We start from the raw sequence: 26,668 nt of genomic DNA, 5'->3' as shown, positions 1-26,668 counted from the left end.
AACAATTATCTACTGTTCTCCTAGACATTTAAAATATGTATCACTCTGATTCTGGAATATATTCCTAATGCCAGCATCCAAATATGCTTGATGCAGTTTCAGGCCAATTGATATTTCCAAATTTTATTTTAAAGCTTCAGTATTTTATTTATTTTTAAAAAGACTTTATTTATTTATTTATTTATTTGAGAGAGAGAGAGAGAGAACAGCAGGAGGAGTGGCAGGCAGAGGAAGAGGGTGAAGTTGACTCCCTGCTGAGCAGGGAGCCCAATTCTGGACTTGATCCCAGGACTCTGGGATCATGATCTGAGCCAAAGGCAGATGCTTAACCTATTGAGCCACTCAGGTGCCCCTGGCTTCAGTATTTTAATCTCTCCTCAGAATCTCAATATTTCCTCTCTCTCCTTTCCCCCTGTCAGCTAATTGTATCACATGACATTCTATTTTTCCATGTATCTCACACAGTTTCCCACAAAGACAAAAAGCATTTAGAAACTAAAATGCTCCTTCTTAAGTTGAATTGAAGCATAGTCCACAATCTATTACTACAATTCCTGGCTATCTAAAGAGCACTAATTTGTGTAGCCCTAGACATTCACAAATTCTTAGTTAACTCACAGAACTAAAGGAAGGCACAAAGAACAAAAGTGTTGTATATCCCTTGCATGCAAAATATTTTCCCCATATCAGATCATCCCAGAGCCATCTCAAAACTAACTGAGAGCAATTTTCAGGAGCAACGATGAAGCCTACTTACTACGTAGCATAAATTGTATCAATACAGAATCCAAGTTACCCAACGTTTATAAGTCACTCTCATGATGAGAAAGGAAAGGTTTTGAAACTTATATTTTCCTTAGAAATCAAGAAGGATTTCATTGTGATGCTATAATAGGAAATTTAGAAATTATTATTTAGTTAAATTATTTATTACTTAGAGAGAGTGACACAGATAGCAAGAGATAGCATGAACCAGGAGAAGAGGGAGAAGCAGACTCCCTGCTCAGCATGATGTGGGGCTCCATCCCAGGACCTTGGGATCATGACCAAGCTGAAGGCAGATGCTCAACCAACTGAGCCACCCAGGTACCCTGAAATTTAGAAATTACTAAAATTACTCCTTCAACCTACTTAAAGATGAATGAAATAATGGCCAATATTTTTGGTAATCAAAGAAGTGTGCCAAAGGAATCACATAGTTACTGCTGGTGCCTCTCAAAAACTGCAACAACAAAATATGTGAAATACACCAATCCAATTGAGAAACTATCCCTTTTAAAATTATACCTAAAAGTTACATTTCCTCCAGTATTTATAAATTGTCACTGTTTAATTTTCAGAAAAAAGAAAATTTCAAAGTAGAAAAGAGGAAATTTAAAAAGTCAAGCTAGAATCAGTAACAGCGTCATACGACAGAATAATATGATTTTATACAATTGCCTTTCATTTCAGTTCTTTTTTTTTTAAGTCATCATCTAGAGCATCTCAAGGACTCAGTCCATTAAGCAGCCTACTCTTGATTTCAGCTCTGGTCCTGATCTCAGGATTGTGAGTTCGAGCCCTGTGTTGGGCTTCACCATGGGTGTGGAACCTAGTTAGAAAAATAAAAAATAGGGCAGCCTGGGTGGTTCAGTGGTTTAGTGCCTGCCTTCAGCCCAGGGCATGATCCTGGAGACCCGGGATCAAGTCCCACATCAGGCTCCCTGTACGGAGCCAACTTCTCCCTCTGCCTGTTTCTCTGCTTCTCTCTCTCTGTCTCTCATGAATAAATAAAATTTTTAAAATTAAAAAAAAAGAAAAAAAGAAGTAATCTCTACCCCAACACGAGGCCCGAACTCATGACTCTAAGATCAAGAGTTGCATACTCTACCCACTGAGCAGACAAATGCTCCACATTTCACAGTTCTAATCTATCCTTTCACTAATATCTAAATGAAAATGACACTTAAAGGATGGAGATGCTTAGAGGTATAAAATTAAGAAATTCCTGCTGAGACTAAAACTGAATGAAGACTACAAATGAAATAACTTTTATGAGTAGTAACTGATATTATTTTTGAGGTATCACTTGCCCCTCCCCTTTAAAGTAATAGAAGACTAAAAGACAAATGTCTTTATATATTACCTATCTTATTCAATTGGAGACATTTATATTGCTCTCTGCCTATGTTTTGATGTGGCAACATTGACTCACCTGATGAAGACTAGCGTCTCCTTTCGTTTCCGATATATCCTGAGTTATCAGAAGAGGCTCGCTTTTCCCACAGCTCTCCTGGCTGAGGAGCGTGTCCACATAGTTGGGCTGCGGGAAGATCACGTGACTCTCCCGCGAGCCCGCGGTCAGGGACACCTCGTGAGAATAGGTCTGCAGGAACGCCCGCACCCCGTCCACGCCCACAAACTGCGAGGCCGAGGCCGGCACGCCCAGCAGCCCTCCTCCTGCAGCCTGGAGCAGACGCGACGCGTGCCAGCGCCTCAGCCTGAGCGCCAGCAGCACGATGACAAAGGCGAGGAAGACGCAGGAGACTGAGGCCACAGCCACCACCAGGTACAGCGTGAGGTCAGAGTCGTCTGGGTTGTCAGGAGACTCGAGGCTACTTAGGTCGGCCAGGACGTCTGGGATGCTGTCGGCCAGGGCCACAGTGAGCGTGATGGTGGCCGAGAGAGGGGGCTGGCCGTGGTCCTGCACCACCACCACCAGGCTCTGCTTGAGCACATCTCTGTCCAGCAGGGCCCGAGCTGTGCGCACCTCTCCTGTGTGCAGCCCCACCTGGAAGAGCCCAGGCTCGCTGGCCTTGAGCAGGTGGTAGGACAGCCAGGCGTTCTGGCCCGAGTCTCTGTCCACTGCCACCACCTTGGTGACCAGGTAGCCAGACTCTGCATATCGAGGTGCCAGCTCCACACCTGTGGAACCATCAGTGGGGAGGGTGGGGTACAGGATTTCGGGGGCATTGTCATTTTGGTCCAGAATGAAAATACTCAAGGATACATTGCTGCTGAGTGGAGGTTCCCCGCTGTCGCTGGCTGTCACTAACAGTTGCAGGTCTCTAATCTGCTCATAGTCGAAGGAGCGCAGTGCATACAGGACACCAGTATCAGAGTTGATGGAAACATAGGAGGAGAGAGGCATCCCATGGAGTGTGTCCTCAGCCAAGGAGTAAGTGACTCTGGCATTCTCCATGCTGTCAGGGTCCTGGGCAGACATGGATAAAATGGAGGCTCCTTTGGGGTTGTTTTCAGGAATGTAGGCAGAGTAGGAAGCGTGAGGGAAAGCAGGTGGGTTGTCATTGATGTCTGCCACCTGCAGTAATATGTGAGTTTCTGTGGACAGTGGTGGAATTCCATGATCAGTGGCAGTTACTGTGATGTTGTATTCTGAGACCTCTTCCCTATCCAGTGTTCTGCGTGTCAACAACCGATGATAATTTCCATAGGTCTTTTCAAGTGTGAATGGCAGATTATCCAGAATAGAACATGTGACAAGGCCATTCTCTCCTGAATCACTGTCATGTACATTGAAAAGTGCAATTACCGTACCTGGGGAAGAAGTTTCTTGGATAGAGCTGGTGAGAGATGTAACAGTGACTTCTGGAGCATTGTCATTTACATCCAGAACTGTCACCAGTACCTTACTTCTGGCTCGGAGACCAGGTCCATCATGGGCTTCTACATCTATATCATGAAATCCAGAGTTTTCATAATCTAGATCCCCCAATATTGTTATGTCCCCAGTCAAAGAATTCAATTGGAATAGTTGGGACATTTTATCTCTCACTTTGCGGAAAGAATAGGTTACTTCTCCGTTGGCTCCTTCATCTGGATCAGTGGCTTTTACAGTGAGTAGCCGGTAGCCCACTGGCACGTTCTCCAGAACATTCACATGGTACTCTGGCTGAGTGAATACAGGAGCGTTGTCGTTGGTATCCACAAGTGTTACATGAATCTTGACAGTGCCAGAGTGAGCCAAGTCACCTCCGTCAAAGGCAGTGAGAAGGAGGTGGTGAACTGCCTCTTCTTCTCGGTCTAGGGCAAGCTCCAGCACCAGCTCAGGGGACCTAATGCCATCTGCTCCACTTGGCACATCTAGGGAGAAGTGAACATTCGAGCTGAGCTGGTAACCCTGCAAGGAGTTTACTCCTACATCTGGATCAAAAGCTTCAGGAAGAGGAAATCTTGTCCCAGGATTTTCATTTTCAGCAACTTTTATTTCCCTTTGCTCTATCCCAAAGGTGGGCGCATTATCATTAACATCGATAATTTCCACTTCTATTCCAAAAATCTTCACTTTGTCCTCCAGAAGAATCTCCAGGCTTACTACACACTTTGGAGATCTGTCACAGAGTTCCTCCCGGTCTATCCTACCCGCTGTGACCAAGCTGCCGCTTCGCAGGTTCAGAGCAAAGAGCTGCGTCCTACCTCTGGAAACAATGCGGACTCCACGCTCCTCCAGCTCCCGGGGCTCCAGTCCCAGGTCCTTGGCGATATTGCCCACATAAGAGCCTTTCTCCAGCTCCTCAGGCACAGAGTAGCGGATCTGTTCGGCCTGGATTTTCCACAGGGCCCCCAGGAGAACGCAAATCCCGACCAGCCGGCTGCAGTCTGGGTGATAAGGAGGAGCCGCCATTACCGCCCCGCTGTGGAATAGCTTGCGCTTGGGTGTTTCCTCAGTGGAGACCAGAGGAGCCCCAGGATCTTCAGGGTCCAAGATTATGTGCTTTCACCGTTGGATGTTGGAATTCTGGTGTCCAGTCTTAAGCTTCCTAAAGCCACAGGGCTAATACTTTGTGATGCAGAAATCTTCTGGTTCCGATTAAATTCCTGGTTACGTTTCCCCTGATTGGTGAACAGCGACACTCAGAGTCCTAACCTGTTACTGCAATATATTTTTGGTGAAGAAAAGCACTACCTGTTTATATCATTTATTTTTCATAACCTATTTCTCCTAAAAGAATAAAATTCAAGCTCCTGTTTTTATTTGCAATGAAAATCCAAGCATGATCCAAAGGTTACTGTACAATAAAGCTTCCAAAGTAATTTATTTATTTTCAAAGAAAAATGATTTTTTCTAAGAATTTTTATCCTTTAAACTTTTCCATTATTTATTTTCACAGTCCATTTTTGGTGCAGTGCACTGTGTAAGGGACACATTTATCCTTTCCAGAAACAAGGATGAACTTGAAGAATGAAAGCATAGGTAGGTGAAAAAACAGTGTCAGGTCAGAGAAGTTGGAGATTTAGTCCTTCCTTATAGAAATAAGTTCCCTCACATGAGTTGACCCTTTAGAATCTGGGGCAACTTTTGAATTCCCTTTTAAGAAAACATCTACTGTTCAAGAGCTATCCTGTGCAAATGGGCTTGGCAAATATGATAGTAGGTCTGGGAAGTTAATTTGTTCATTAATTTTGTATTAGAAGATTTTAGGTCACAGGCTATGTTTGTGACCATCATGTTCACAGTGTGTACTAAAACTTTAGAACAGCACCTTCCACAGAGTAGACACTCAAACACTGAAAGTTTTTCCAGTGTTTAATGAGTGTATCACTAATATAACTGCAAAGCCTAAAATAATAAGTAACTGATATTAAAATAAAGAATGACAGAAAAGTTAAATGGAAACTTTGTAAAAAAACAGACATTTTCAGTATCTTTTTTCACATAAGGACACATCCAGAAGGTATTATTTTACTATCATTTATAAGTTTATTGTAGATCTGATTTTAGAAATAACTACAAAAAAGGAAAATTTTTAGTAGTCGTATATATGTTATTACTGCATGTTTCAGTTTTCTTATAAATGAGTACTTTGACTAATTAACTAATTTTACAAAATTTGATATAAAGCACCAAGTAGCCAATTCTTTAGATTATTCCTCACATGCTAATTAGCTTCTAGAAGTTATTCATAAATTTTAATCAGACAAGAAAGTCCATTATTTATTCAGAGTAATAAAATCATTAAGACTTTGGGGAGCAAATTAAAGGTAATTTTCACATTCCTCAAAGGACTCACAAATTGCTGGGGATTGGGAGGTAAAATGCGATGTTTTGAAAAACAGACTCAAAAAAAAAAAAGAAAAACTTAGACTCACTTCTCAGAAACCTATACTTAAAAAAAGAAATATGAGAGAGGCTTTATATACAAAAAGTTTTGGGGATCCCTGGGTGGCTCAGCGATTTTGTGCCTGCCTTTGGCCCAGGGCACGATCCTGGAGTCTAGGGATCGAGTTCCACATTGGGCTCCCGGCATGGAGCCTGCTTCTCCCTCTGCCTGTGTCTCTGCCTCTCTCTCTCTCTCTCTCTCTCTCTCTTTCTGTGTAAATAAATCTTTGAAAAAAAGTTTCATTACATTCCTTATCGTAACTGACAAAGTAAAAAGAATATAAAAATAAATTACTAAAGAATGGTTAAGATTCTTTTAAAGATTTTATTTTTAAGTAATCTCTACACCCAGTGTGTGGCTGGAACCCACAACACAGATATCAAGACTCACATGTTCTACTGACTGAACCAGCCAGGTGACTGGAAATTTATTTTTGAATGAGATTATGGAGTGTGAATAAAATTGATCCAAAATTAGTGATCAAATTGGTCTTTACTACATGTGATAAGGCAAAGAAGTGCTAAGAGGCATAATTATGAAGGCTCTACTAAAAATACACATTGCAGCAAAAGATGAAAAACTATAATATATCTGATGAAGATGAACATAAACTAACTTAAGTAGAACTGTAACTACAGTTATAAAGAATAAAGCTTGAGTGCTCACTTTGGCAAACCGTATACTAAGAATAAAGCTTTAAAAAAAGGTATCACAAAAAAAATAAAAAAGGTATCACACATCAACTAAGAAAGGCAGTGTTATTATTAAAAGTAGCATCCAAGAACAAGCTCTCTTTAGCAATAATTTCTGATCATACAAAATTGTTAACAGTACAGATTGAGAAGTATTAATTAGGCAATTGCCAAGACTACTGAACAATCAAGGAACCAAACTCCACCCGTCCCATACACCTCTTTGACTAGAATTATCACCAGAAAAATGAACAACAGTAAAAAATAATTATGCACTACAGAGAATAAAAGTAGGTTTGCAGAAACTCACGTGAGAGGCAAAAGCTGATTCATAAACGAGTTGGGGGTCTTCACTGCTGACACATCCATCCATAGAAGGATCATCACAAAGGAGATCCCGAGGAGGAACCATTTCTGGTTTCAGGTTGGGAAAATTAAACTCTGTCTTAGCTGATTGTGAGGCAATGCACAGATTGTAGGAATAAGGCAAAGTCCCTTCACTAAAGTTGGGAGGAACCACAGGTCCGGACTTGACACACAGACCAGGCTGAAAGCAGCCCCAGGTGGTGGAGCTGGAGGAGCGTCCCAGGCGCAGGGCAACCGCCAGAATCACCGCGAGGAGGAAGAGCACGGAGATCAAGGCCAAAGCCACCACCAGGTAGAACTGCAGCTCAGCCTGGGGATCAGCGGGCGCCTGGCGCTCGCTGACGTCTGGCAGCGCCTCCTGCAAGCTGTCAGCGAAAACCAGGAGCAGCGTGGCTGTGGCCGACAGGGGCGGCTGTCCCCCATCCCGCACGGCGACCAGCAGGCGCTGGCGGGCCGCGTCCCTGTCGCCCAAGGCACGCGCCGTGCGCACCTCGCCCGTGCGCAGCCCCAGGCTGAAGAGTCCCGGCTCGCTGGCCTGCAGCACGTGGTATGACAGCCAGGCATTGTGTCCCGAGTCGGCGTCCACCGCCACCACCTTGGTGACCAGGTAGCCGGGCTGCGCGGCGCGCGGCACCGTGTCGAAGAGCGCCGAGCCGTCGGGCCCCAGCGCCGGGTACAGCACCCGCGGCGCGTTGTCGTTGCGGTCGCCCACCAACACGCGCAGGCTCACGTTGGCGCTGAGCGCGGGCGAGCCCTGGTCGCGGGCCTGCAGGGTCAGCTCGAAGGCGCGCAGCTGCTCGTGGTCGAAGGCGCGCTGCGCGAACACCACGCCGCTCTGCGCGCTCACCGACACGTAGGACGCCAGCGCCCGTGGCTCCAGGTCGCTGGCCACGATGGAGTAGGAGACGCGGCCGTTGGGCCCCAGGTCGGGGTCGGAGGCGCTGACTTGGGCGATGGAGGCTCCAGGAGGGTTGTTTTCGGCCACGTGGACCACGTAGGAGGCCTGGTGGAAAACTGGCGCGTTGTCGTTGACATCGGTGATGTGTAGGAAGACGCTTTTACTGGAGGATAGGGATGGCTTGCCCTTGTCTGTGGCTGTAATGGTGACATTGTACTCTGCCATCTGCTCCCTATCTAGGGCACTGTCAATCACCAGCTTGTAATAATTCTTGGAGGTGGATTCTAATTTGAAAGGACTTTCTTCCTGAATATAGCAGGTAACCAGACTGTTTTGCCCAGAGTCCTGGTCTCTCACTTTAAATAGGGCTATTACAGTTCCAAGATCTGAATCCTCTGGAATCTGGTTAGAAAAGGACATCAATGTAACCTCTGGAGCATTGTCATTCTCATCAACAATTTCAATCTGAACATTACAGTGAGCCGTGTGCACTCCTCCATCCTTGGCTTCTACAACCAGCATGTATCTACTTGTCTTTTCAAAGTCCAGTGTACCATTGGTTGTAATGTCACCAGTATTTGGATTGAGATTGAAGAGGAGGCTGGTACTTGTTGAGGCACTGAGGAAGGCATAGGTGATCTCTGCATTAACACCCTCGTCCTGGTCGGTAGCCATCACTTGCAGCACAGAGGTCCCCCAGGGCACGTTTTCTTGGAGGCTAACTCTGTATGTGTCCTGGCTGAACACTGGAGCATTATCATTGGCATCGGTGACCTGAATCCGAATCTGGGTGGTGCCGCTTAGGGGAGGGTCTCCACCGTCCATGGCAGTCAGGATTAACTGGTGAGAGCTCTGCTGTTCTCTGTCCAGAGGTTTTTCCAGCAGTAATTCTGGGTATTTACTTCCGTCAGGACTTTCCTTCATTGTCACAGAGAAGTGTTCATTGGGGTTGATAGTGTATATCTTCAGTGAGTTACTTTCTGCATCTGCATCTTGTGCAGAATCCAAAGGGAATTTTACACCTGGTAAGGCTGACTCACAGATTTCCAAGTCAATGACTTTTGCCATGAAACGTGGTGCATTGTCATTAATATCTTGGATTTCAACAATCACATGGAAAACATTCATTGGATTTTCAGCAACCATTTCAAATTCTAGTGTACACTCCGACTTCCTCCCACAAATTTCTTCTCGATCTATTCTACCATTCACCAACAAATCCCCACTCTCTGTACTCACACTGAAGAAATTCTCTGCACTAACCCACAGTTTTCGAGCTGGCAACTCCTGGACACTGAGCTTCAGGTCCTTGGCAAGGTTCCCCACCCGCAAGCCCTTGGCCTGCTCCTCTGGAATAGTGTACTGGATCTGCTGGGATATAGCCCCCCACAGCAAAGACAGCAGAAAGAGAAACAGTACCTGAATTTTCATCAGTTCAGTTTTTCCGGAGCTTCTTTGCATTTTTTTTTTTTATCTCACTGGGAAGCTTCTTTTCAGGATGTCTCTGAGATGTTTAAAAAAATCAAAGACAGCACCTGGGCTTTTGTGATTTGAGGGCAGGACTTGAGTTGGTGGGTACAGCCTCCGCCTTCTTATGTGCGCAGGACAAAGCAGGAAAACACCGCCTGTCTCCCACAGAATTTAGAACCTTTCTTCCCTTTGGTCAACAGCGGCGCCCGGAGGTTGTCTGGGAGAACTGCATATTGTCCAGCCATTTACCCTCCACGAGTAAGCTCTCAAATCTACGTATCTTATTTGTTGAAAACCTAAGTATTCATATTTACCCTCTACATTTGGCATGTTCTAGTTTTTATCATTTCATAAGTATTGTTATCATTTTACATTCTTTTTTGCATTAAAAAATTCACAAGGTATACCACCTTTTTTCAGTTTAGGGGGTAAAAATATCTTCAGTGATTTCACTGTATTGGTGAACACTGGCGTGAGTAGTGCAGATGAAATAAGTTACTGGCTTTTTACCCACACTTTCGTGAACTATGATCCATACATTTTTGTAAAATCCATAACCTCCTTTATATAGTATTTTAACTCTCTCCAAAAATACTTTATCAATTCAGTAATACTTTTCAAAGATAAAATCTTTGCAAAAAAGTCAAGACTCTAGACTTATTTTAATGTATTGCTCACTTTTTATTTTTATTTTTTTTTAAATTTTTTTATTATTATTTATTTATGATAGTCACAGAGAGAGAGAGAGAGAGAGAGAGAGAGAGAGAGAGGCAGAGACACAGGCAGAGGGAGAAGCAGGCTCCATGCACCGGGAGCCCGATGTAGGATTCGATCCCGGGTCTCCAGGATCGCGCCCTGGGCCAAAGGCAGGCGCCGAACCGCTGCACCACCCAGGGATCCCTATTGCTCACTTTTTAAAAACAGGTAGTCTTCTCATTAAGTACAGCACAGCCTGATAACTTTGTTAGTGACCAATTTAATACACATGCTTTTATACAGCTGAATCTTGTGAATGCCATATTTATTATTTTTATGAAATCGGTGCTTTTTATTATATGAATGTATATGTAATACACCATAATGCCAATACTCAGATCCAGCTGATTTATACCATTGATAAGTATAGTGAGTTTGACTTGATCACTGGTAAATCTTGGAGAGGTGTTGAGAGTCCTTAGACACTCCATTTTGGAACTTACCTTATAATCCTTGAACTCACCTTGGAAAACTAAAACAAATACCTTTATTTCAAATGCATTACCAAATTAGATATCAATGTAATGATTTATTCTCCTGTTTTGCAATGTTAATCCAAACTCACATTACTCTCCAGTCATAACAGACTATTTTCCTATGACATTATTTTCATTGTTTTCCCTACTTTATGAATTTATATTTTCTCTTCCTTTTGCCATTAACCTTCTCCCTTTCTATTGTAATGAATTCTTGCCTATCCTTAAGAAAATCCTTTCTATGAAAATGGAATGTCTGAGACTTTTCAGCATCTATACAAGTTGATGGAAATTGTACAGTCTTTGTACTCTCTGTACATTTTCATAACATTCGTGTAGACTTTGTTTTATACAGGATTATTAGAAAATCTCTTAGAGCAGCTGAAGTTCCTGGGGGCACTACCCATTTAGCAATTTTTCTTATTATGAAGAAAGTGATACTAATATAAAGACTCTTCCTTAAAGAAGACATTTTGAAGATCATGTGCTTTTTCTGTGATGTATTTGCATGTTTGAGTGAAAATATACCTTTCTCTGCTATGCTCTCAGTTATTTGGCTCAGGCCCTGCATCTCACACTATTGAATATAATATCTCCTTCTAATGTATTGAGGGAGAGATATGTTACTTTATTTGAAACCTAATGAAATAGATTTTGGGTGACTCTCTGAGGTGATTTGATGGGTGAATTTCATAAATTTCAAATTGAGCCAAAAATTTCTGGCTCAAGAAAGGACTCTAGTCCATTGTTGGAGTAGCTGGTCTGGAATTGTCCTGCTGAGACTGAAACATATCTCCGGCATTTTCTTATCCTTCTCAAAGGACAAGAAATGTCACTTCAAGACTTCTAACAATTTAGGCAATTGACCTCCCCACCTTCAGACAAAAGGCTGAAATCAGTATGAATGAGCACATACATCACGCATACCTCAGGTATACACAGTAAGAAATACAGGCCACGTAAAAACATTTGACCAAACTTTACATTTTTTTACTCAACAGTTTTTATGTCATTGAGTTGAAGAATATGGCATGGCATGGAAAGAGCAAGCATCATTTTACAGGACTCTAAAATACCTAATATTTATTTTTTTTTATTTGTGCCAGTGAGGATAAGCTAAATAGTTTGGAGCAACAAACCTCAAATCACAGGAAATTAAAATGAAAAAGGTCTATTTATCAAAGGTATACACATTAGTGAATGACAACCACAGAGCTCTTGTTATATTCAAGCATTCAGATAGAAGGAACAACCACAATTTCAAAAAATAACTTAGAAATCTGGAAATTCTTACAATGCCAATAGGAGCTTCCTCCACGGAGAGGCACATATTATTGTCATTTATTATATAATAGAACTAGTTACTTAGGCCTACTTAGTCATAACCACGTCAGGAAGATCAGCTCTACCATAAGCCCAGAAGAAGAGAGAAACAAATATTTAAACAAAACTGAGGACTACCACGTTGTTTTATTTTCAAAAAAATGTGTATTAAAATCTTTATATTAGCCATGCCAGCATAATTGTTCTTTATAATATTCCAAGAAAGAAAGAAACCTACCTTAAGTAAGCTGGAGTTTCCTTTCGTTTCCGATATATCCTGGGTTATCAGAAGAGGCTCGCTTTTCCCACAGCTGTCCTGGCTGATGAGCGTGTCCGCATAGTTGGGCTGCGGGAAGATCATGTGACTCTCCCGCGAGCCCGCGGTCAGGGACACCTCATGAGAATAGGTCTGCAGGAACGCCCGCACCCCGTCCACGCCCACAAACTGCGAGGCCGAGGCCGGCACGCCCAGCAGCCCTCCTCCTGCAGCCTGGAGCAGACGCGACGCGTGCCAGCGCCTCAGTCTGAGCACCAGCAGCACGATGACAAAGGCGAGGAAGATGCAGGAGACTGAGGCCACAGCCACCACCAGGTACAGCGTGAGGTCAGAGTCATCTGGGTTGTCAGGAGACTCGAGGCTGCTTAGGTCGGCCAGGACGTCTGGGATGCTGTCGGCCACAGCCACGGTGAGCGTGGCGGTGGCGGAGAGAGGGGGCTGGCCGTGGTCCTGCACCACCACCACCAGGCTCTGCTTGAGCGCATCTCTGTCCAGCAGGGCCCGCGCTGTGCGCACCTCTCCTGTGTGCTGCCCCACCTGGAAGAGCCCAGGCTCGCTGGCCTTGAGCAGGTGGTAGGACAGCCAGGCGTTCTGGCCTGAGTCTCTGTCCACTGCCACCACCTTGGTGACCAGGTAGCCAGGCTCTGCGGATCGGGGAGCCAGCTCCACACCTGTGGAACCGTCGGTGGGAAGGGTGGGGTACAAGATTTCAGGCACATTGTCATTTTGGTCCAGCACGAATATGCTAATTGACACATTGCTGCTGAGTGGCGGGTTCCCATTGTCACAGGCTGTCACCAATAGGTGTAGGTCTCTAACCTGCTCATAGTCAAAGGAACAGAGCGCATACAGGACACCAGTGTTGGAATTGATGGAGACATAGGTGGAGAGAGGCACTCCCTGGATAGTATCCTCAGTCAGTGCATAAGTAATGTGGGCGTTGTGGATGCTATCCGGATCCTGGGTGGTCACACAGAAGATGGAAGCTCCCCTAGGATTGTTTTCAAGAATGTAGGCAGAGTAGGTGGCCTGACTGAAGGCAGGTGGGTTGTCATTGATGTCTGCAACATGCACAATGATATGAGTGTTTGTGGACAGTGGGGGATTTCCCCCATCTGTGGCTCTGAGAGTGATGTTGTATTCAGACACCTGTTCACGATCTAGAGATCTGGCTGTCACTAATCGGTAATATTGGTCTATTGATTTTTCTAAATTAAACGGCATATTTCCCAGGACAAAAACTGTGACTTGCCCATTTTGCCCAGAATCTCGGTCATGCACATTGATAAGGGCAATTTCTCTTCCAGCAGTAGCCTCTTCTGGGACTGATCCAGTAAGAGAAGTGATTGTAACTTCTGGGGCATTGTCATTCACATCCAGAACTGTGACTAAAATCTTAGCTCTTGAAAGAAGACCGGGTCCATCTTGTGCTTCAACTTTAATTTCATAGAACATAGCATCCTCATAATCTAGACTTCTCAAAATTGATATATCTCCAGTCACTGAATTGAGATAAAAAATCTGAGCGACTTTCCCAGGCATTTTATCTAGAATATAGGACACTTGAGCATTGAATCCTTCATCAGGGTCAGTGGCATTCACTGTGAGCAGCGTGGTACCCACTGGCAAGTTCTCCTGAACACTTACTTGATATTCAGATTGAGTAAACACTGGTGGGTTGTCATTTGCATCCAGAACTATCACTCGGATGCACAAGTTGCCAGAGAGGACAGGGTTGCCACCATCAGAAGCAATGAGGACAAGCTGGTGAACTTTCTTTTGCTCACGGTCCAAAGCCCTCTCCAGCACTAGCTCTGGGTACTTGGCCCCGCCAGAGACATGCTTCACAGTCAGGGAAAAGTAGTCATTGGGGCTGAGGTGATAGTTCTGAAGGGAGTTCATGCCCACATCTGGGTCAAATGCAGTCTTAAGTGGAAATCGAGTTCCAGGAGCTGTTAGTTCACCAATTTTTATTTCCAATTCCTCTGTTAGAAAATCAGGAGCATTATCATTAATGTCTTTAATTTCTATTTGTACTTCAAAAATTTTCAATTTGTCTTCAACCAAGATATTAAATTTTACCAGACACAGTGTGATCTGAGCGCAGAGCTCCTCCCGGTCTATCCTGCCTGCTGTAATCAAGCTGCCGCTTCGCAGGTTCAGAGCAAAGAGCCGCGTCCTACCTCTAGAGACGATGCGGACTCCGTGCTCCATCAGCTGCCAGGGCTCGAGTCCCAGGTTCTTGGAGATGTTGCCCACAAAGGAGCCTTTGTCCAGCTCCTCCTGAACTGAGTAGTGGATCTGCCCAGATCCAGACTTGCACAGCATCCCCAGAAGTATGCACAGCAGGGCCAGTCCTCCGCGGTGTTTGAATCTCAGGTATTTGGTCATTTCCTCTTTGGTGAATTGTTTTCTGTGAATTCGGTTCCAATTGCCCACGACGGACTCAAATCTTATTTTTTCTCAAGGAACTAAGCCCTTTATGGTCCTAATTTATGGGTCACAGAGCTGGGTGACTGACAAAGTGAGCTTTGTAGCAGCCTCGGACTTCCGGAGTCTGATCGACTGGCTCTTTGCTTTTTTGGATGGAGAAAATGGTGGACTAGCTCCCCAGCTCCGTTTGCCTCCTTAAGTGGTCAACAGCGACACTCAGAGGCCTAATGGTTTACTGCACCCTCTGAGACAAACCCATGTCAGTCATTTTTAAGTTTCCTAACACCTGAAACACTCTTTATCAGAGGTAATGGTTTTGGTGTCTATTTAGCACAGTTGAACTGCTCTATGTTAAAGTGTGTAACGTCAAGTTCCTCAATAAGTCATGTTCTAACCTTAACACCACCAATATTCTTCAAACATGGTGGAGCTTTGAAATGTTCAGTTTAAAAACCACAAAGAAATATCGGCCGTATTTATAGGTTATATTTATTGAAGTTTGTCCTTGATAAACTGACATCTTAGTTTCAATATTTGTAATTTAACCCATTCTTTAAACATATAATTGGGGATTCAAGGTAAATGATATGAACATAACCACTTCCCCCCCCCCCCCACCACACACACACCCAAGCTGTGAATATATAAAATCAGACAAGGAATTCCAGTGCATTGAGAAAACTAACATAATGGGAGAAGCCAAAGGTGATGGGAGGGCCTACAACCTGGCCTTGAAGGATAGCAAAGGCTCTCCCAAGAAACAGGACAGAAGTGGATCAGGGAAAAGGCCTGGAAAATGTGAGAAAGAACAGTATGCCAAAGTCTAGACGTGAGAGAGAAATCACAGAACTTCAGGGTACTGGAAGTAGGTGAGGGTGGTTTTTAAAGACCAAAAGTGAAACTAGTAGAGATAAACATGTGTTTTATGCTCCAGAAACCCTCTCTCTGTATTTGTTTTCCTCTCCAAGCACAGAAATAGAAATATATTTGTCACTTCAAGCATGTAGTGTTATGAACTTATCCATAAAGTGTTTATTCTTGTGAAGAGATATTCTAAACACAAAAGGAATTCTGGTTTTAATTTTTCTGTTTATATTTTATTACCTACAAGTAAAGATGTTATGATTAATTATTCCACAATAAGTTCCAGTTTTATCTCTGAGAATTATGTAATAGTAATAAACACAAGAAACACATTGGCTTAGATCAGCTCTCCTCAAATGCCCTTAAATATAATAAAAAATCATAGCACCTTGAAAGATGATAATACCATTAAATACAAGATTTAGTATATGATTACTTCCAAATCAAAATTTAAAATGATCCCAGTTATATAGAATATTATTGTAGTCTTTGTTTTCATTATTAAAAGCATAATAAATATACTAAAAGCCAACATGGAAAGAGGAATGAGGAAGGAAGACAGTGGTTGTGACAGGGACTGAGGTTAGGTGAGGGAACAGTTGCTGTGAGTAGGAATCTTTGAGAGGAGAAAAGTATAAGGGGGATTTTTAGAGGCAATTATTTGATATGGTCTCTGAATCCCTTGAGGATATATATTATTTTTAATGATAAAAAGGTTCCAGATGTAAGAAAATAAGAACATTGAAGAGAAATGTGTTTACTATTACACAACCCATTTACTATAGAGCAAACAATAATCACGTTCTCAAGCAATAGCTACTTTAGAATAAGATTTTTAACTAAGCAGATACCATGACAAACCTTCCTAAAACACAATGAAACACATATATTTCTAAATTTCCATTTTTTAATAGAGAAGGTCATACAAATCAAATAAAATGAAGCACCTCACTGTCAAACTGAAGGAAAAAATATTAAAATTGAGTGAGAAGAAACTAAAGAATTTCATTATTCATAGATTAAAATGTAAAACAAAACCTTGAATTTTAAAGCACTTGAATAAACATAAAATTCAGCTTTCATTTTTTAAATTATCTTTTTATTGTATTAAAAAAGAACCCTCTACCCTCAACGTGGGGATCAAACTCACGACTCCCAGATCGAGAGTAGCATGGTTCACCAACTGAGCCAGCCAGGAGCTCCTCAACCTTCATATTTTTAATGGAGAAAGAATTATTGACTCAGGTGTATTAGATTATTTGTCCAGAGATGTGAAAGGAAGTATGAGAAACCAGATACACCAGTTCCTAATGGAATGCTCTCTCTGTGATAACCTAAATATCCACGTGATATGAACTCCTGATTTATAGTCATTATACAATGATTCTAGCCCCACTTCCCCTTACAGGATGTGAACAGTTAGAACTACTGAGAAATAATTCATCAGGACTCATTTCCTAAAAATTGATAGATTCATAAGGAAATATGTGAAACAGAAAAGATGTAAACAATGGAGGGAGCTAGGTAAATAAATACATGTTGATTTTAGCAATAACTCGTAAGTATATTGTGAAGGGAGTTTACCTGAGAAAATGTTTCTTCTCCTTTCTCTTCAAGTAAAGACTGAGGGGCGGCTGACAGAAAATCCTTTTTCTCACAGCTCTCCTGGCTGAGGAGCGTGTCCACATAGTTGGGCTGCGGGAAGATCATGTGACTCTCCCGCGAGCCCGCGGTCAGGGACACCTCATGAGAATAGGTCTGCAGGAACGCCCGCACCCCGTCCACGCCCACAAACTGCGAGGCCGAGGCCTGCACGCCCAGCAGCCCTCCTCCTGCAGCCTGGAGCAGACGCGACGCGTGCCAGCGCCTCAGCCTGAGCGCCAGCAGCACGATGACAAAGGCGAGGAAGACGCAGGAGACTGAGGCCACAGCCACCACCAGGTACAGCGTGAGGTCTGAAGCTTGGGAGTCACGTGGGGCTTCCAGGCTGCCCAAGTCAGCCAGGACATCTGGGATGCTGTCAGCAATGGCCACAGTGAGCGTGACGGTGGCCGAGAGAGGGGGCTGGCCGTGGTCCTGCACCGCCACCACCAGGCTCTGCTTGAGCGTGTCTCTGTCCAGCAGGGCCCGAGCTGTGTGCACCTCTCCCGTGTGCAGCCCCACCTGGAAGAGCCCAGGCTCGCTGGCCTTGAGCAGGTGGTAGGACAGCCAGGCGTTCTGGCCCGAGTCTTTGTCCACTGCCACCACCTTGGTGACCAAATAACCCGGCTCTGCGGAGCGGGGCGCCAGCTCCAGGCCTGTGGAACTGTCACTGGGGAGGACGGGGTACAAGATTTCAGGCGCATTGTCATTTTGGTCCAGCACGAATATGCTAATTGACACATTGCTGCTGAGTGGAGGGTTCCCACTGTCCCACGCAGTCAACCACAGCTGCAAATCCTGGAACTGCTCATAGTCAAAGGAGCACAGGGCATATAGGATGCCAGTGTCAGAGTTGATGGAGATGTAAGAGGACAGGGGTGCACCATGAAGAGTGTCTTCAATCAAAGAATAAGTTACATGGGCATTGTCCTCATTGTCAGGGTCATGGGCCACCACGGAAATGATGGAGGCACCCCTGGGGTTGTTTTCAGGAATGTAGGCAGAGTAGGACATGTGGGGGAAGGTGGGTGGGTTGTCATTGATGTCTGCCACCTGAAGCAAAATGTGAGCATCCGTGGACAGAGACGGTTTCCCTCCATCTTTAGCAGTCACAGTGATGTTGTAAGAGGAAAACTGTTCCCTGTCAAGGGTTCTGGTTGTAACCAGTCGGTAATAATTGTCCACTGATCCTTCTAACTTGAAAGGAAGGTTCTCTGGGAGTGAACATGTGATAAATGCATTCTGCCCAGAGTCTCTGTCATGTACATTGAAAAGTACAATTATGGTTCCTGGAGGAGAGTCTTCAGGAATTGAGCTAGTAGCAGATGTCACGTAAAATTCTGGGGCATTGTCATTCACATCCAGAACTGTCACAATAACCTTTGTTCTGGTCAAAAGGCCCGGGCCATCCTGAGCTTCAATATCAATTTCATGGACTTTGGCATCCTCATAATCTAAACTCTTTGTGATTATTATATCTCCAGATGTCGACTCAAGCTCAAATACCTTCGAGGTTTCTCCCAGGTTTTTCTCTTGAAAATATGCCACTTGGGCATTGTATCCCTCATCTGTGTCAGTGGCAGTCACTGTGAGTATCCGGGTGCCTATGGGCATACTTTCAGGAACACTTACACGGTATTCGGGCTGTGTAAATACAGGCGCATTGTCGTTTGCATCCAGGACAGTCACACGGATGCGGGAAGTGCCAGATCGGATGGGACTGCCCCCATCCAAAGCCACAAGGATAAGGTGGTGAAAAGCCTTTTCCTCGCGGTCCAGGGAGTGCTCCAGCACCAGCTCAGGGTACTTGTTCCCATCCACTCGGCTTCGCACATCCAGGGAGAAGTGGTCATTTGGGTTCAGTTCGTACTTCTGAAGGGTGTTTTCTCCTACATCTGCATCATGCGCACTCTTTAGGGGAATTCGGAATCCTGGCGTAGTCGTTTCACTGATTTTTAGCTCTAGTTCTTCTACTCCAAAGCGAGGGGCATTATCGTTAATATCTGTTATTTCCACTTCTACTGAATAAATACTCAATTTGTCTTCTAGAAGTATGTTAAAATTCACCAGGCACCGCACGCTCTGAGCGCAGAGCTCCTCTCGGTCTATCCTGTCTGCGGTGACCAAACTGCCACTTCTCAGATTCAGAGCAAAAAGCTGCGTCCTACCTCTGGAGATGATGCGGACTCCACGTTCTGCCAGTATCAGGGGCTCCAGCCCCAGGTCCTTGGCGATGTCGCCCACAAAGGAGTCTTTGTCAATCTCTTCTGGCACAGAATAGTGCATCTGCCAAGCTCTGGCCTCACACAAGACAGCCAAAAGAAAGCACAGCAGCATAAGCCTTCCGTGTTGTGGCAACTTTTGCAGAGCCGCCATTTCTTCTGCTGCAATATTTTCTCCCAGGCAACCTTCAGCATCCAGTGCGAGATTCCACTCTCTATTCCTAGTGTCTGAGGAGACCAACATTCACAGAACCCAGGTCACTGTATAGAGAAATTTAAGCTGCTGGACTGATTTTTTTTTTTCTGTCCGGAAGCTTGGGGGCCAAATGCCCAGCCCTTTTAGTTGTGGGAACCCGATTGTTGGACTGGATGTCTTGCAGGCTTTTACTTCTTAGGTGGTCAACAGCGACGCTCAGAGGCCTAAGTAATCTCTGCACCCTCTAAGGCAAACCCAGGTTATTTCTTGCTTGTTAGCTTTGTTATTTTCAAGTTGCTTTGAAGAATCTTAGTTTTAAGATATCTTAGAAGCAGCCCTTTCAAGTCAGGAGTCTTTTCCTTAGAATTAATAAGAATTTGTAAACAAATGTGACCTTGATAGTAGTTGTTAGGAAAGTATTATCAGTGAACACTCAAGGCATTCATCAAGGCTGCTGCTGCCCTTGCTCCAAATATTTCCAACTTATTTTATATACAAAGGCAGTAAGATCAACTTTGTAACATTAGCTACCTTATCTTCTAAAGTCATATAGTCTGTATTTCTGTGCTTGATGTCTTAGAATTTAACTTCATCTGTATTTTAAAAATTGAATTATCAGACACTTGATTGGGTGACTATTGTATACCTGGCACTTTGCCTGATTGATGCTAGAGAAAGAAATGGTGAACCTGATGAACACAGTCCTTGTTCTCAGGAAGCTTAGAGGATAGAAGAGGACACAGAAAACTAGAGTATTTTAATAGAATATGTTAACTGCTACAAAGGTAGGAAATACTGCGCAATGGAAAAGAGTACATAAGAAGGGTATCCAACCTAGATCTGGGGGTCAGAACATTTCCAATACAGTGTTGAAGAGGACTCCTAAAGGGTAGGAACGGGTCAAGAGGAGGCTGGAGTAATGTTCTAGAACCTCTGTACAAATGCTTGGAGGTAAAAGGCTGCATGGAATATTAAGGAAAGTGAAGGGGGCTTGTTTTTTGTTTTCTTTTTCAATATTTTATTTATTTGAGAGAGAAAAAGAGAGCACAAGCAGGGATAAGGGCAGAGGGAGAGGGAGAAGCAGACTCCCCACAGGGTGGGGAGCAGGGTGCCTGACAGTGGGGCTCAAACCCCCCTGAGATCATGACCTGAGCCTAACCAACTGAGCTACTCAAGTGCCCTTTGATAATATCTTAAGATTTTTGAATCAACATTCTTAAATGAGTTTGCCCACCCTTAATCTCACTTCAATCTATCTTTTGGTTTCTTCCTTGTTGAACTTTTTTCATTTTTAGTTTTATCCATTCCTGAGAATGGAAAAAAATGGCAACAAGTGATATCAACTTACTTTCTTTTCTAGTAGGGACCCTACTTTTTTAGATTTTTAAAATCTTTTCATTAACATTGTTTTGATGCTTTCAAATCTCATTAAGTAACTGATCGACATCCCTTGCGGCAGCTCTCTAAAGACTTATATGTTCTAAAAAAAAAAAAAAAGACTTATCCGTTCTTTGATGATCTGGTTTTACTCTGTATATTATTTCCCACTCATGCTTCTTCCTTTGTATCAAGTTGTTTTAATTTCCCCAGCCTCTCTTGCTTTTCTTTCTCCTTTTCCAAATCTTTGTTTTAAATCAGAATTTGGACTTTTCCTTTAGAATCTTTCAAAAAAGGGACACCTGGGGTGGTCCAGTGGTTAAGCATCTGCCTTTGGCTCAGGGCGTGATCCTGGAGTCCCGGGATCGAGTCCCACATCGGGCTCCCTGCATGGACCCTACTTCTCCCTCTGCCTATATCTCTTCCTTTCTCTCTCTCTCTCTCTCTCCCCCCGTATCTTATGAATGAATGAATGAATAAATAAATAAATAAAATCAATCTTTAAAAAAAATAGAATCTTTAAAAAGAATTTTAGTCATGCCAACTGCTTATTCTGTATTAGTCCTAGCACTGAACTTCATAGAATTTTAATTTCTCCCCACTGGTCTCAGTATGACTTTTATTGTCTGCTTCTATGGCTTCATCATCAGAATTCATCCTTGTTTGCACATCAATAATTTATACTCTTATCTTTGTTATTTTTCCTATTATTTTCCTTAAGTTTCTGTTGATACAATGGTTTTTGTTTGCTTCATTTCTTGGGGGGTCTTGCTCAATTCACTTATTTTAAATAATTTGTTTTGCTTTGCTTTGAGTTATTTTGTCTATTAATTTACCCCTAAGTACTCTTTTAGCTGTATTCCACTATTTTATTTTATTTATTTTATTTTAAGTAGGCTCCACACCCAACATGGGGCTTGAACTCATGACCCTAAGATCAAGAATTGAACGTTCAATTGACTGAACCAGTCTGGCGCCCCTATATTCCAGTTTTAAATAATAATTTTGTTTTTGTTCCTTTCTAAACAGTTCTTATTTCCATCGTGATTTTTTAAATCCAAGAGTAATTTAGGGATATAGATTTAAGTGTCCAAAGCTTTTTTGTTTCCTTTTACTATTTTTATTTATTTTTTTAAAAGATTTTATTCATTTGAGAGAGAGAGAATGCACGAATAGGCGGGGTGGCAGGCAGAGGGAGAAAAGAAGAAGCAGAGCAGGGAGTCTGGGCTCAATCCCAGGACTCCAAGATCATGACATGAGCCAAAGGCAGATGCTTAATTGACTGAGCCACCCAGGCGTCCCTCCTTTTACTGTTTTTAAATGTTTGCTTTGTAATTTTCCCAGCTTTACTGAATTATAATCAATAAATAAAATTGTAAGATATTTAAACTGCACAATGCAATGATTTCATACATGTATACACTGTGAAAGGATTCCCCCATCGAATTAACACATCTTTCACTTCAAATATTCTTTTTTTGCTCAGAGAGATCATTTAAGTTCTTTCTGATCAAATTGCTATTATACAATGTAATCTCCATGTTATACAACAGATACTCAGGCCTTATTCATTTTACAACTGAAAGTTTATACCATTTTACCTACCTCTCCCTATTTCCCCCACCCAGGTTTTTTTGAACTAAGTTATATATGTTATAATATGTTATATTACATATAACATAATCATAAATATGTATAAGGCATTATATTATCAGTACTTTGAAATTTGCTCTGCCTTTTTTGTGATGACTATATACTAAATTGCTGTAGATTTTCCATATGCTCACAAAGAATAGCTATTCTATATTTGTTGTGCATAGGATTCTATACAGATTTATTAGATCAAGCTTAGAGATTCTGTTCAAATGTTCTATATGTTTAGTAATTTTGTGCCTGTAGGGTGTATTATTTCTTATGGAATGGAGTTTAAATTTCATAGTATTATTTTCTTTTTTATTTTTTTAAAGATTTTATTTATTCATGAGAGACATAGAGAGAGAGAGAGGCAGAGATATACGGAGAGGGAGAAGCAGGTTCCCCGCAGGGAGCCCAATGCTGGACTTAATCCTGGACACCGGGATCACCTCCTGAGCTGAAGGCAGATGCTCAACCACTGAGCCATCCAGGCATCCCTCCTGCTATTATTTTCAAAGCTATGTTGTTCAGTGATGGGGGCTCATATTTTTAATATATTTTTGTTTGTTTTTGTAATTATGGTCAGTTCATTTAAAAAGTCACCATTAATGTTTGTTGTCTTAAACACTATTTTGCTGTTATATTAAAATCAACATGGCTGCTTTCTTTTATGTGTGTATGTATGTATATCTTTATTTTCAATATTTCAGTGTAATTTTGTTTTGAACATGTATCTTGTTGGCAGAGTATATATGGATTTTTAAAATCATCCAACTTGGTAATCTCTGTGCTTTAATAGGTAAACCTAGCTCATTTGTATACACACAGAAGCAAAATTTTAAATTAACACCAGCTAAGAAAATCCAGAATTGAAATAACCTATGTTATTTATATGTTATACTTTTTAAAAGATGTATTTATTTATTTGAGAGAGAGAGAGAGTGAGAGAAAGAGAGAGAGAAAGCACACACGTAGGGGAGGGGCAGAGGGAGAGGAATCCTCAAGCTTACTCCCCACTGAGGGTGGAGCCTTCCAGGGGGATCCATCCTAGGATCCTGAGATTAAGACTTGAACCAAAACCAAGAGTAGGACGTTTAACCAACTGAGCCACCCAGGTGCTCCATAAAATAACTTATGTTACTGAGAGTGTAATCCAAACAGAAAATAATAAAAATCAAGACTTAGATATACAGCAAGGATGAGAGATATTTTTAAAAAGGCATCACAGAGAAGACAGATATCTTAAAATAAGGACAATTTGTTGATAGTATCTCATTAGCAACAATAATTCCAGAAGACGATGTGTTTCAACATTTTTGCTTGTACATTTAAGTGGAAGAGTTGGTTTTTGTTTTCCTTAATTGCTGTCTCTCTTCTACCTTTTTTCCCCCACTCTGCTTCTGTCCTAAGTTCAGGGTTTTGTCTCTTATGGTTTTGAAATTGCTTCTATTCCAGGTCTTGGGCCATAAGTAAGTCGTTTAAGTGTGCAGCAGTAATACTGTAAATATTACATCTCATGTCTGTTCATTTTCTGAAGCCAGCATCTATATCCACTTCTCTCCTTTTGTCCACAGATTGTCTCCTTTCGCGGGCATTGGTAGGCAGCCTTTTAAAGCAGTTTCTTTCCCTTTTAACTAGATGAGGGGCCAAACTGCTTATTTTGGATCAAGGACTAAGTCTGACTCAGGTTCCTTGTTTAGCCTGAAGCACTTTGTCTCTGTTACAGTGCTGAACTACCTCCTGACCTTCAATGCCTGCATCTAAGCCAGACTAGAATTCTCACAGCTTTAGCCTGGTTCACCACCTTCTGTTCCATCTTCAGTCCATTTATACATTTATCTTTCATTTGCACCTTACCATGCTTTTGCTTTCTTCTATTTATATTTTGTTTTTTTAAAATTTTTTTATTGGAGTTTAATTTGCCAACACATAGCATAACAAAATCTTCTATTTATATTTTATATATATCTTTAAATTATTGGAGCACAGTAACTATATAAAAGCATGGACTTACTCCCCTATGATATATTTCTTGTGAAGAAGTAACACACATATTAAAATGGAATATATACTTGTTTTTGCTAGTCACTTCCATTATGGGCATAATACACAAGTCAGGAGGCTTCAAAATTACTTCTCAAGTTGCACAGTAAATTTTCTGTCATTCACTTTATTACCTCATTTTGTAAGTTACTTAAACATCTAATGTATTCTTCAGAATGCATAAAATAGGGGAGGCTGCGGCACGGGACGGGCGGCTGCGTCTCCATGTGCTCCTCGCGGCGGGTTGAAACTGTTGGCGGGTGCCGGCGGAGAGGACAAGACTTCAAACCTATCTTGGATAGAGAATAGATACTTACCCATTTAGGTAAAAATTGTATTTTTTTACATGCAATGCATGTGGTGAATCAGTGAAGAAAGTAGAAGTGGAAAAGCACGTGGCTGTTTGCAGAAACTGTGAATGCCTGTTTTGCATTGACTGTGGTAAAGATTTCTGGGGTGATGACTACAAAAACCATGTGAAGTGCATCAGTGAAGAACAAAAGTATGGTGGCAAAGACTATGAAGGTAAAACCCACAAAGGTGATGTTAAACAGCAGGCATGGATTCAGAAAATTAATGAATTAATAAAAAGACCCAATGTCAGCCCCAAAGTGAGGGAACTTTTAGAGCAAATTAGTGGTTCTGACAATGTTCCCAGGAAAAGGGCAAAATTTCAGAACTGGATGAAGAACAGTTTAAAAGTCCATAATGAATCTGTTCTGGAGCAGGTGTGGAATATCTTTTCTGAAGCTTCCAGCAACGAAGCAGTCAGTAAGAGTCAAGCCCAGCAGCCACTCGCCCAGGTGGCCAGCCCGCCCCGCGCAGAGCTCTCTGCCAAGGTTCTAGCCATTGGAACAAATGACCCCACAGAAAAGCAAGCAGAGGTAAAGAAGAATAAAAGAGAAAGGAAGGAAGAAAGGCAGAAGAATAGAAAGAAAGAGAAGAAAGAACTAAAATTAGAAAACCACCAAGAGAATTCGAAAAGTCAGAATCCTAAGAAGCGCAAAATAGGCCAGGAGGCTGGAGAGGAGGCCCCTGCCTCGGCAGGGAAGAAGAGCCAGAGCTAGGCGGGTGAGGCCAAGGGAGCCGCTGACAGAGCTGAGGAGGGAGACGCCGAGGAGTCCAGGAAAGCCCGGCCTGGGGAAGAGAAAGCAGAAGCACTTGGAAGATGACATAGAATCTAAGAAGAAAAAGATAAAGTTCTCAGGACCTTCAGAGGGTGGAGAACCAGAGGACCACGAATCTCCTGCAGAAGGTAAATTCAACTGGAAGGGAACAATTAAAGCAGTTCTGAAACAGGCCCCAGACAATGAACTAGCAATCAAAAAGCTGAGGAGAAAGGTCTTGGCGCAGTATTACACAGTCACCAATGAACATCACAGATTGGAAGAGGAGCTCCTGACCATCTTTAACAAGAAAATCAGCAAGAACCCCACTTTAAGTTACTAAAGGACAAAGTCAAGCTTTTGAAATGAGCATTTTTATATTTGAAAATTTAATCCATCCTGTTGATTTCTTTCACTACTGTTTATAAAATATGTAATGACGTGTAACAACTCCCAATTTTGCTTTCCAAAGCTGTATTTTTAAGCTAAAGAAAAAGTATTTTTGGTAGAAATTTTATGAGAAAATATATTCTTATCCAAAATTCTAAAAAAAAAAAAAAAAGAATGCATAAAATATCTCAAAATAAAAGACTAAACCAAGGGCTAAGATATTCAACAAAAAATTTACAAGCTATATATATTTCTACATTTTAATTATAACACAACTAAAAATATTACTTGAGACAATCTTACCTCTTCAAAATTCCCTAAATAAGATAGCACCTTGCCAGGTGATATTTTTATTAAGTTTAAGGATAAGTTAGTATTTATACCTGTGAGAAATTTGAAAAC

General features: G+C 42.3%; 2 protein-coding genes across 11 annotated transcripts in view; both read right to left on the bottom strand.

Annotated features, from left to right (window-relative positions):
* LOC121497332 (protocadherin gamma-C4) overlaps positions 1–26,668 on the bottom strand; it is a 186,955-nt gene that overhangs the window by 147,400 nt on the left and 12,887 nt on the right. The window contains exons 1-2 of one of the 10 annotated variants that reach the window (XM_041766860.1): positions 2,195–4,846; positions 246–1,091 (exon numbers count right to left, since the gene is read on the bottom strand). The exons of 2 other annotated variants lie outside the window; for them this stretch is intronic. In XM_041766860.1, the coding sequence (XP_041622794.1) occupies positions 1,041–1,091; positions 2,195–4,624 (2,481 nt within the window). In that variant the 5' untranslated portion in view covers positions 4,625–4,846 and the 3' untranslated portion in view covers positions 246–1,040. Of the gene's footprint in view, positions 1–245; positions 1,092–2,194; positions 4,874–7,103; positions 9,693–12,320; positions 14,966–24,895; positions 25,064–25,625; positions 26,036–26,668 lie in introns of those variants that run through there. 7 more of the 10 variants (XM_041766865.1, XM_041766856.1, XM_041766842.1 and 4 more) reach the window with 7 other exon arrangements.
* Positions 15,364–20,671, bottom strand: LOC121497335 (protocadherin gamma-A2-like). Its single transcript, XM_041766870.1, has one exon. The coding sequence runs from the start codon at positions 19,761–19,763 to the stop codon at positions 17,202–17,204; it is 2,562 nt and encodes an 853-aa protein (XP_041622804.1). The 5' UTR covers positions 19,764–20,671; the 3' UTR covers positions 15,364–17,201.

The sequence above is a fragment of the Vulpes lagopus genome, chromosome 8, assembly GCF_018345385.1.
Source record: "Vulpes lagopus strain Blue_001 chromosome 8, ASM1834538v1, whole genome shotgun sequence".
NCBI lineage: Eukaryota > Metazoa > Chordata > Mammalia > Carnivora > Canidae > Vulpes > Vulpes lagopus.
This window is presented reverse-complemented; position numbering and strand designations above follow the sequence as displayed.

What these genes read in the sequence shown, in the direction of transcription:
- LOC121497335 (XM_041766870.1), bottom strand. Translation starts at nt 19,763, where the DNA reads ATGTTGGTCTCCTCAGACACTAGGAATAGAGAGTGGAATCTCGCACTG.